This window comes from Sminthopsis crassicaudata, chromosome 1 (genome assembly GCF_048593235.1).
Source record: "Sminthopsis crassicaudata isolate SCR6 chromosome 1, ASM4859323v1, whole genome shotgun sequence".
NCBI classification, from domain to species: Eukaryota; Metazoa; Chordata; class Mammalia; order Dasyuromorphia; family Dasyuridae; genus Sminthopsis; species Sminthopsis crassicaudata.
In genome coordinates, this window is record NC_133617.1 from 663500523 (window position 1) to 663512691 (window position 12169).

General features: G+C 39.2%; 1 protein-coding gene across 2 annotated transcripts in view; it reads right to left on the minus strand.

Annotated features, from left to right (window-relative positions):
* The window catches only part of PTPN23 (protein tyrosine phosphatase non-receptor type 23), a 31272-nt gene extending 22216 nt beyond the window's left edge, over nucleotides 1-9056 (minus strand). For both annotated transcript variants that reach the window (XM_074283096.1, XM_074283097.1), the window contains exon 1: nucleotides 8816-9056. In XM_074283096.1, coding sequence (XP_074139197.1) covers nucleotides 8816-8899 — 84 coding nt within the window. In that variant the 5' untranslated portion in view covers nucleotides 8900-9056. The remainder of the gene's footprint in view (nucleotides 1-8815) is intronic.
* Nucleotides 9057-12169: the final 3113 nt, after the last annotated feature.

The following is a 12169-nucleotide window of genomic DNA, read 5'->3' on the forward strand; positions in this document are numbered from 1 at the left end:
TCAACAGACATCAAGAAACAATATAAGACAAAGTCAAAAGAATGAAAAAAAATAAATAAATAGAAATATCTCTCCTGAAGAACTGACCTGGAAAACAAGTCAAAGAAAACTAATTTAAGAATTATTGGACTACCTGAAAATTATGATAAAAGAAAAAGCTTGGGCATCATATTTCAAGAAATTATAAAAGAAAATTGCTCCAATATCTTAGATTCAAAGGGTAAGATGAAAATTTAGAATTTACCCATCAGTACCTGAGATCCCAAAATGAATACTCCCAATTTTATTTTAGCTTTCAGAGTTCCCAGATTAAGGAGAAAATATTGAAAAGAGACAGAAAGAAACATCTCAAATTCCATAAAGCCACAATCAGGATCACACAAGATTTAGCAGATTCTACATTATATAATATGATTTCTGGAAGGCAAAGAAGCTATGATTACAATCAAGAATAGACCACAAGCAAAATGATATAATTCCTTCAGAGGAAAAAATAAGACATTTAATGAAACAGAGGACTTCCAAGTATTCCTCATGAAAAGACAAGAGCTGAATAGAAAATCTGACATTCAAACACAAGATTCAAAAGAAGCAAAAACCAATATAAACACAAAAGAGAAATCATAAGACACACAAAAAGAAACTTACACATAACTTTATTATATACTTAAAAGAAATTACAAATTATACACAATATATATGCAGTTTCATGTGCAATTATCCTTTTTTTTTTTTGAAACATTTCTACATAAGATATGTAACTCCTAAGAACTTTTAACATTATTATGGAAATTAGAATCTACATTGACAAAGGGCACATATGTGAACTAAAAAAAAATATGAAGGGATAAGAAAGAGGGATGCACTAGGAGAAGAAAGAAGGGAGAAGAATGAGAAAATTATCTCACACAAATGAGTTACACAAAGAAGAATTTTGACAATCAAGTGGGGAAAAAAGGGAGGAGATTGTAGGCAACTACTGAACTACTATTAAATGGATCACAGGGTCTGAAGAATACACCCCCCCTCCCCCAACGCTCAGGTGGATATAGAAATCTATTTTATCTAAAAAGGAAGTAAGGAAGAGGATAAGAGAAAGGAGAGAATGGCAACAAAAAAGAGGGCAGATTAAGGGAGACAATAGTTAAAAGAAAAACAATTTTGAAGAGGGGCAAAGTTAAAAAAGAGAGAACAGAAGAAAACAGGTTCTGGGAAATACATAATAATCCTAATTGTAAATGTGAATGGGATGAACTCACCAATGAAACAGAAGCAGATAGCAGAATGGATTAGAAAACAGAATCCAATAAAATATGTTGTTGAAACAGAACTTGAAACGGAAATAACCACCCAGAGTTAAAATATGGGGTTAGAACACAATCTATTATGTTTTAGCTGAGATAAATAATAATTAATGATAGGGGTAGCAATCATAATCTCAGACAAAGCAAAAATAAGAGTTAAGAACAATTTTGAATGAATAAGTCATTTTGTTATATACCAAAATTAACTACAAAGAACATATGAAGGAAAACCCTATCTGTATCCAGAGAAATGAGAATGTATATAATAATTTCACATATATATGTGCACACACATACATAGATACATGTACATATATGTGTCTACTGCTAGTCATCTCTAGGGCATGAAGGAGAGAAAAAAAAAGGGAGGAAATTTACATAACTATTATATATTTAAAAGAAATAGCAAGTTATACATAATATATTTGCAATTTCATATGCAATCATCTTTTTATTATAGTAAGTTATGGAAATGTTTCTATTTCATAAATTAAAAATAAATTTTTTAAAGGCTTAAATTTTGCTAAAATGTACCATAAACAATGCAGCAATGTCAAAAAAGCTTTCAGTCACTTCTCTGATAAAAGCCTCATTTTTCAAATATATAGAGGAACTGAATCAAGTTTATTTAAAAAAAAAGTATTCCCCAGCTGATAATGGCCACAGGAGATGAATGGCAGTTTATAGAAAAAAAAAATCAGAGCTATTGATTATCATATGAATTAGACACACTTCTGATTATAAAAATGCAAATGCAAATAATTCCGAATTATCACCTCAAACCAAAATGGGAGGTGACATGTGAATACAAGAAAATGAAAAATGCTGGTGGGGATGTGTAAAAATAGGGACAGTGGTAGAATTGTGAATTGGCCCAATATAATTTGAAACTATACCCAAAGGGCCACAAAACTGTATATCCTTTAAACCAGCAATACTATTACTATTTCTGTAACCCAAAGAAATCAAAGAAAAAAGGAAAAGACTTATGCATAGAAATACATATACAGCAGATCTTTATGTGGTGGCAAAAAAAGGTGAAAAATGAGATGATGCCCATTAGTTGGGAAAAGCTGTGCTATATGATTGAGATAGAATACTATCATGCTATATAAGAAATGATGAGCAGGATGATTTCAGAAAAATCTGGAAAGACTTACATATACTGAAACAGAATGAAATGAGTCACACTAAGAGATCACAATTCCACCTGAAGAGAAAACTGATGAACTTTGTGTGCAAATTTAAGTTTAATTTTCTTATTTTCTTGCTTTTTTGTGTGTGTGACATAGCTACAATAGAATTATGTCCTGTGTGATTTCACATATATATCATGTCATATCATTTGCCTTGTCAATGATCAGAAAAGAGCTGGAAGGAGAGAAGTTGAAACTTTTTTTTTTTTAATGCTACAGATGGTAAAAATAATTAAAAAAAAAAAAAAAGAGTTTAAAATCCAATCTCAGACATATTTAATTTGTGTGACTCTGGACAAGTCACTTAGACTGTCTGCTTTAGTTTCTCAACTGTTAAATAGGATAATATTTACCTATCAGCATTGTAAAGATCAAAGAAAATACTGGTAAATTATTTAGCACAATACCTGGCACAGAACAGGCGCTTAATAAATGCTCACTCTCTTTCATTCCATTCCCCTTACTTCAGGAAGGAGTTAGATTAAAGGGCTGCTGACCTCTAAGATTCTTGAAGTTAGGAGCTATATTTTTATTTTTTTCCCTACTAAATAGTGCCTAACAGTATCCTGTACAAAGAAGACATGGAACAAATATTTGTTAAACTGAAACTGAATTATAACATTGTTTCTAAGAGAAAATGTACTGAGAATTCCAACTTGAATGCAAAGAACAAGTATTTTTCTGATGCATCTATCCAGTAAAAAAGAAAAAGGAACTCCTCTATCACTAAATTACTTAGTGGTAGCTTCAAGGCAAGGAGAGGAATAAGGGGGGGGGGGGGGAAGGTTCAATGAGTTTGTACAACTGAGGTAGAGGAAGGATAATAAAAAATTCATTTTTTTAATGCTTTAATATTTACAAAGAGTTTTCTCCTCAACTCTAGAGGGCAGGTACTACAAGTATAATTATCTTTATTTAATAAAAAGGAAACAGGCTTAGTGTACCCCCCCCCCCAAAAAAAAGGCAACTTCTTTCAGGTCAAATAATAGACAATGTCAGAGATAGGATGAGAAGGCAGGTGTTTTGACTCTAAATCCAGTATTCTTTCTACTATACATGAAAAAATGCTATAAGCTTAAGGAAGAGATACAGAATAGGGAGATGAGGAAAATATGAAACATCAAGGTTAAAGATACGAGGGCTATAGAAGGTGTCCTTGTTACTACCACAGGCTGTTGAAAAATGATATGACTAGGGAAAAAAGGTTCCATCTTCTGAATGTATTGATTTAGTAAGCAATACATGCCCAATAAATTGGAACCAGACCTCCTTAGCTTAGGCTCGGACCTTGAATATACAAGGAGTGACACTTTTATATATTAAAAAGAATTAACCCCAAAAAGATTAATTAATTAATTAAAAGGGAAACAATACAATAGTAGGTAATAGGATATCTAACTGGATAAAAGTGGAGAGATTTTCCAAGTTGAGAGGGGGAAAGAGAACAGATGAAATACCCTGAACTCAGAAAAAAGAGTTATCCCCCCGCTCCTCCAAGAATTTGTAAATAATTATAGGAACATGGAAACAATAATCAATTGAACATTCTGTGACCCTTTTTTAGATAAAACGTGTAAGTTGCTTCAGACATATAACTGTGAGAAAACTCCTTGCATCAATCTTTGGATCTGACTGGGTTTCTGGTCACCATAATCAAGGAGAGTTTGTCCAGCTTACCAGATACACAGGTCTGGGTACAAATAGTACTTCCAATTCCCACAACCGAGCAAAGTTTTCTCACAAGACAGAAACTAAACTAGATCTATAACTGGATAGAAGGGGAACTGAAATGTACTCTTTTCACCTCTTAGGAAAGAACCCAATTTTCTTTTAAAAGCACCAGTTAGGTATTATCTCCCACAATTTCTTCTCTTGAGATTACTTTAAGTTAAGTTTTGTATTTATTCTTTTATGCACATACTGTATTCTTCCCAGTATAATGGGAGCTCAGTGGAAACCAGGATTATTTCTTTTTGACTTTATAAATGGAAAATAGAACACAATGTTTTGCAACTAGTTGGTACTTAATAAATGCTGAATTTAACTGAAACAGAAAAAGTTCAGTTTGAAAAGATAGCCTCTGATCTTTTTAAAACCACCAATTTAAGCAAAATAACAAGTAACTTGTTTTTTTTATCTCTTCCCCAGGAGTTTTTCTAGCTGAGCTAAAGTTCACAAAATTGTACTTCACTTGCATACCAGAAAATGACAAATGTTTAGAGGCAACTTTTATCCTTTTGTGGTTTCTGAAAATAGCAGTGTTCCTTTCTGCAATATATAGGCCTCTGTCAAAGTAACTGAATTCCAGACACTTTATATACCTCACTAGAACTGACTTGTGGCTGATTAACTCCTCTCAATACTCTTCCTAAAATATGTCTTTTTTCCTAACCACCTTTTAAAGTGTGTAGAAAGCAAGGAGTCAATACAAGTCCAATGTTACAGATTTTTTTCCATCCAACCTTTTCTTATTGGTTCTTTAGCTTTTGTTTAGGGCTTCACTGTTCTTAGGCATGCTAACACCTCTGAGAGTGACAAAAAACCAAATTTACTAAATCTCCTATCACTTGGCTTCTATGAAATGTGGAAGGCATTTCTAAAGGCCTTAGTATTTAAGTAGCTTATCTGCTTTCTTTAGGGTACTGTTGCAAACCTAGTCTATGAGACTTTAGTAGTGGGGTTCTTCTGATAACAATCATGGCATTGATGCAGCTCACTCAATGTTTATAAGCAACTAATATTTATATAGTGCTATTATCTCTATTTTACAGAAGAAGAAACTGAGGCCCTGATCTTTTTCAAGATCACAAAAGTAATAAATAAGGTCAGGATTCAAACCCAGGTTTCTTGGCTCCAAATCCAATGTTCTTTTTATTATACTATGCTCTCTCTCATTAGGAAAAAAATACATCAACTGTGAAAGGCTTAACTCAACATATAGATCCACTAAAATTCCAAAGGATTCATAATTTTTTAAAAAACAAAGGTTCTCCCCCTCCATATCGAAAACTAATGGGCTTAGGGTACAAAATGAAGCACTATTTAATTTTTTTTTTCCAGAACAGCTCAAATAGAAACATTTGCATTACTTCACATGTGTAATCATATTGAATTATATATAGCCTTCTCAATAGAAGAGGTTTAGGAAGAGAATTTGAAACTGAAAATAATTTTTTAAAAAAAATTATGATATCTCAAAAGATACTACTTAATAAGATTTGTTTCTCGATTGTCAGTTTGTCAGAGTACAGGAGAATCTTCATGATGTAAACGCTTCCATCCTGGAAGCCCTAGATCCCTTGAACTGCAGTGAAATGACAGGGTTAGGAGGATTAGCAGAACAATTTAAATGAAATACAACTAAGTAAGTTTTCCTTTCTTCCATTAAAGTCCTACTTTAATGCCTCATTCTGTACATGTCACCTGAGAGCTACAAATCTATACCAGTAAAAACAAACTCTGGCATGTCCACTTAGGAGAGAAATGTGACTCAATGATGTTGTATAAGTCCCAATCAGAAAGGCATATTGTCTGAAGATTGATGAATTTTTAGGAACTGAAAAACGACCATCTTTTTGGGAGAGGTTGCAATGAGATTGCAATCTGTGGAGAAAGCATTCATTCACAGCGTTGTAACCAAATTCTTGACATATTCTTTTAATGTATCATAAATATTTAAGTTACATGAAGATTAGTCAGGTTTCTCTAGCTTGGAGAATATACTAGGAAAGACATGATAGCTGTAATTAAGCACTTGAAGGATTGTTTTCCTTTAAACATGAAACACAAACAGGAACTGCAGATATAAACTTATAAGGAAAAACTTCCTAATAATAAGCACTCTCTAAAAATGGAACGAGCTGAATTGGGGAATAGTGGATATTGCTTACTGTTGAACCCACTCTAACCCCCCACCAAAATTTCCCAACTGTACAGAAAAAATGTAAAGCACTAGAAAGACCAAGGCAGTTTGTCAATGTTAAGGTGTGAATATCAAGCAACCAGCTAAAGAGTTCTCAAGAGATCAATTTATACACATCTTCCTTCACACACCTGTAGAAGGCAATACATCTCATTCCAGATAGAGAATCACTACTGGCCCATTCCCTGTAGAAGGAGGAAGTAACTAATATAAAAGAATCTACATCAGGTACAGGAGAAAAGGTCTGGAATGGAATGCTGGCCCTGTCACCTGACATCTTAGCAGAGGCACTTCACCACTCTATGATGGTTTTCTCCCTTATATAATAGGGATAGCACACTACCTACCTAAAACACACCTGTCGACGCTGGGAAGACATAAATGGAATGGCCAATTTCTATCATATGCATATTCCCAGTAGCTAATATAGAGAATTTGGGGAACTTTCCCTTGGGGGAGATCTAGGACTCTCCTGATTAAGCTGAATTACCTCACATTTAATGAGGGAGCTCCTGCATTGTCTGCTATATATTTCCCTATGTATCCCTTCTCTTACTTCTGCTTTGCTATGATTTGGATAAATGGGCTTCTTTGCTTTCAAAACAAAACTCATGACACATCTGTACTATATACCTTAAAGTACTGTATATCGCAAGTGTTTATTTCACATTAAAACAATTAGACTATAATGATTCCTAAGGTCCATCTCTCAGGACTAAAAGCAGCATGGTACAGAAGAAAGAACAGTGAATTTGAAAAGAGCCTCTGCCAATGGCTTCCTATGAAACCTGGGGGAAGTTAACTCTACTTGTCAGGCCTCAGTCTCAGCTGTAAAATGAAAAGAGACTAGAAAGAGTAAGAGTTCTTACTTACTTTTAACACTTAAAAATTATTCTCATCACTATTTCAATATAATTATTTTCTTTGCAATTTCATATTATTTTGTACTTTAAGAAGGAGTTCATCTGCTTCACCGGTCTGTCAAAGGGGATTGCAACAACTACTGATGGATCTACCTGCCTTAATTCTCTCCTCAATCCAGTGCATCCTCCATTTAACCACCAAAGTGATTTCCCTTAAGCACACATCTGATCATGTAATAATGCCTCTACTCCATAAACTCCAGCAGCTCCCAATGACCTTCAGAATCAAATACAATGGGCTCTATTTGTCCCAGCCTCGCTCTCCCCTACCTCGCCAATCTTCTTACACCTCATTCTCCACACTATGATTCTGTGATACTTGATATTGACTTTTCCTGGTGTTCTGAGAACAAGACACTCCGTGTATCAGCTGGAGGCATTCGCTCTGGCTCTCCCCCCTCCTGCACTTGGGCTACTGACTTCCCGCCTTCCTATCAGTGCTAACAAAAATCCCACCTTCTGCTGGAAGTCTTCCCCAATCTCCCACGATTCCAGTCTCTCACCTGGCTAATTATCTCCTACTTATTATAATTAGCTTTATATGCATATTTTTCCATGTTTCTTTTAGACTGTAAGCTTCTTGAGATTAAGAAGTGTCTTTTGCTTTGTACGCCCAGTGCCTGTCACAGAGTAAGCACTTGATAAGTGTCTGAAGACACAAAAATTAAGCTAGGAAATGGAGTCAAATCTTGCCTTAAAACTCTTAATAAACGCGAACCTAAGCCTCAGTGACTTTCTTCCAAATTCACTTTCTCATTTGTAAAACGGAAACATTAACGACACCTATTTCCCCAGATCAATCAAACAAGTGCTTCGCAAGAATGCTATCTCTTATCGATAGTCACAGTTAAGAGCTCGGGTCTCTTTGGGTCCTGGCGCCCCAAGTCTTTTGGGGAAGGAGGTTCTTTAAAAACATCTTTTGTCAGGGGAAGAGAAAACTCTAACGGGGGCGGGGGAGGCCGGGAAGAGAGGAAAAGACAGCAGCAGACTTGGAGGAGGTGCGATAACTAGGAGGGGAGAGGACCGGAACGCGTGGCATTTACTTAATTAAATGGGAGAAGTTCAAAGGGTTTTTAAAGAAATCTTCCAGAATACCGAAGAAGCGCCCGGGAGTCTATCATCCTGAGGGGTCCCTAAAGAGCCACGAAGTGACTCGGGCCCGGACCCCCAGGCGCGGAAGGGCTCACGCCCGAGACCCTCGGATCCCGCGGTACCCTGCTGGGGGGTGCTGCCCAGTTTGAGCCCCTATGAAAGGGGCGGGTCAGCCTCAGTATCTCCGGGAGACGTCCCCGCTCCGGGTCTGCGGAGGCCGGCGGAGTCCGAGGCAAAGCCCCGAGAGGACCGCGGCTCGCGGGAGGGCTCGGCAGGGACAGGGGGCGGCCAAGGGCGACACCAGCGCACCCCACGCGGGCCTTCCGGGGCTCGTCGCGCCCCGCGGGCGGGGGAGGGGGCGCGGCCTCGGCCTCTCACCTTCCTCACGGCCGGCTGGAAGTTGAAGTCGCCGGCCTCCTTCAGGTCCAGCCAGATCATGGGCATGCGAGGCACGGCTTCCATGGCGGGCCCACTCGGCTCGGGACCGGTGCGGGGAGGTATCAATGGTTGACCCGGAGAGCCTACCCCACCCCGCCCCCCACCTCAGCCTCAGCTGAGCTCAGAAGAGCCGGAGCCAGCCGCACCAGTCCCCACCCCTCCACGCTACGCCGGAAACTATGCGCAAAAGGAGAGGAAGGAGCGTTCGCTGTGCCAGCTGGGAGTCGTAGTCTACGTTGGTTTAGCAGCGCGCATGCTCCAACCTGAACAAACTGAGCCCCGCCCCCAGTGACCACCTTGTCCGCGAGAGGAATCAGATGCGGGATCGCCCAATCAGAAGGAATCTGCGTGGCTTTCCCCGCCCACCTCGTGCCGGAAAAGACGTCCCCGAGATCACGTGCTAGTCTAGTGATCGTCCAGCCTCTTCCCCTGCTAGGGGAGATAACCTCCTTCCGAGCGGTCCATTCCACTTGGGGAGAGTTCTCCCTTATCATCCAGCCTAAAACCGCTTCTTTGCAACTCCCCACGTGACTTCTGGCGCTGTTTCCCGGAGTGAACATTCTCCGCCGGACTGCGTGGCTGACCGTCCGGCCCTCGCCGCGGCCCTTCTCTCAGGTCGCCTGCAGCGCCCTCTCTCGTCTCGGAGCTCCCGACCTCCCGGGCTGCCTTCCATCCCAGCGCGCCTCCGACTCCTGCCTGCGGGCCGCTCCGCTGCCTCTCCTCCGCTCGCAGCCTGCTCCGTCTGAGTTTGTCTCTCCCACAATTTGACTGTAAACTCCCTGAGGGCCTTTTTTTTGTAGTCCCCACACTGTGTACTTGTTAAGGCATTTAAGGCCCCAAACCCTGGAGATCTCCCCTACGAAGACAGCCACGGAAAATGGAATTGGTGATGAGCATTTTTTTTTTTTTTTTTTGCAGTGGTCATGTGAGGCTCAAGTATTTGTAAAATATTCCAGAAACTTCCAGGCCTTATGTAAATAAATGCTCATTACCATGACGATCATCACGGATTCCTACAGTTCGGTCACGGCCTATCAGATTTAACCCGTATAACACCCCCCGCACCCCGATCGCTTATCTTCTAGGGAAAGGGGAGGGGGAGTAGGGAAAGTCTGAAGCCCCAGGCTATGCAAGGGTCTGAGATGAAAAATCCGTGCGAATGTTTTGAAAATAAAAAGCTTTTAAAAAGGAGAGACTATTAGAGACAGAATCTTAAGAGTTATCTAATCGAATTCTTTTATTTTATAGATAAATCGGTGCATAGAAGGGAATGAAACGATTTCCCCACGGTCACGTAGCCAGTGATCTTGTGCACCTCAGTGGCATTACCTCTTGGTGTACCTAGTTCCCAGCCAGGGGCCGCGTGCACTCAAGATGGTTGAACTGAATTAACCTTTAACTTCCCTGTCTAACCAATGGGTGTACTTCTAGACCTGCCTTTTCCCGCGTGTTCACTTCTAAACAGCTTTATATGTGGCCAGAGTAAATAGAACTCTGTGGCTCTTTCTTCCAGTATTTTATTCAGATGAAATTATGGGATTTTATTCAGGTGAAATCAGAGAATTCATAAGAAATAGAAATGACAAGAACCCTTAGAGATTACACAAACCGCCTCGGTCATTTTATTCATTCATTTGTTGCTCTTATTTCCAGGCAATCCGGGTTAAGTGACTTGCCCAGACTTACACCAAGTTAACCAATAAGTCTCTGACGGCACATTTGAACTCAGGTCCTCTTGACTCCAAGGCCAGTGCTCTGTCCTTTGCACCACTATCTTCCCCCAACCCTATTATTTATTGATGAAGAGATAGAAACCTAAAGAGAATAACTGGACAAGATCCTCATAGTATTTTATTTTCTATATCTAACTAGATAATGCATATTTATTAGACTTTAGGCTCTACATGGATAAGTATCGGAAGTGTTTAAGAAAGATTGGAGCTGCTGAGCTCTTTTCAAAGATGCTTTCCACCTTTGGTGTCCACCTGATTCACCTAACTCTCACCTGTGACCTGAAAGATGGACAGCTCTTGTTACCTGAGAACTCAGCAGTTCCCCTATCCAAACAGCTGCTAGATGAAGGCCAGTCTTCATTTAACTGAAGTTGGAGTTAGATACACATTTTTCTGATGGGAGCACTGTGAAGGGGAGCACTGGGAAGCTAGCGTAGATTTTCCTATTGTTTTTGTTGTTGTTGTTTGTTCGTTTGTTTGTTTTTCCCTGAGGCTGGGGTTAAGTGACTTGCCCAGGGTCACACAGCTAGGAAGTGTTAAGTGTCTGAGACCAGATTTGAACTCCGGGTCCTGAATTCAAGGCTGGTGCTCTATCCACTGCGCCACCTAGCTGCCCCCCCCAGTAGATTTTGTAATCAAAATTTACCTAATCAACAAGCTTGTATTCCTACCCAAGGAGGGAATATGAGGATCATGACAATGAGATTGCCTCTTGCAGGAAAATGCTATGCTACTATCATCAGAGCCAATGTTCCCACCAGGCCGAACCCTTACGGACTGATGAAGTCAAAGAAAAAATTTGTGAAGACCTAGAGACCCTTACCATCATTGTGCCAAAAGAGGATGAGCTTAAAATTCTGAGTGACTTTAATGGCAGAGTAGGCTCAGATTACCCGACACAGCAGGGAGTCTTTGAGAAGAATGGAATTAGAAATGAACACTTAATACTGAAGACACATGCATTTCATGACCTTCTCATCACCAGCATTGTCTTCTGTTTGCAATTTAACTTTTTTTTTTAAAATGCACATAAGATTTATCTGAGGCAATTAAGTTTAGTACAAAAGAAAATTTATTATAATATTAGTTGGAGGAGTTGGGCAGAGAAAGAGATGTTATGTCTCCCACTTCTTTCCCACCAAAATTCTGGGAGTTTACCTCTTACTATTTATGAAAGGGTTATTACTAATCTATTAGCTTCTATCACCTGATTCAATTAGCAAAGTATAATTTCTATAAGAAATAAGGCAGAGTTCAGAGCAAACATGGGTTATTGGTGTTAGTTCAGACTTAACATCCTGGTTACTCAGGGCTAGAAAGGTTACCCTTCTACTTTCTGTTCAAATCCAGACCCTGGGGATGTGAGGGGAAAGTCCATTAATTAGAACCAAGACTCGAGCGAGCTATAGGGTGCTCTGGTTAGTTGGTTTCTACAAGCTGAGAATATTATAACCCCACTTACCAAGAGTTAGATTTTAAATACACATCTAGCTTTTTGATAAAGAATCTGAAAAATTGGGTTAAGATCCCTATCTGTGCCATGTCTGGGGTCTCTGGTTCG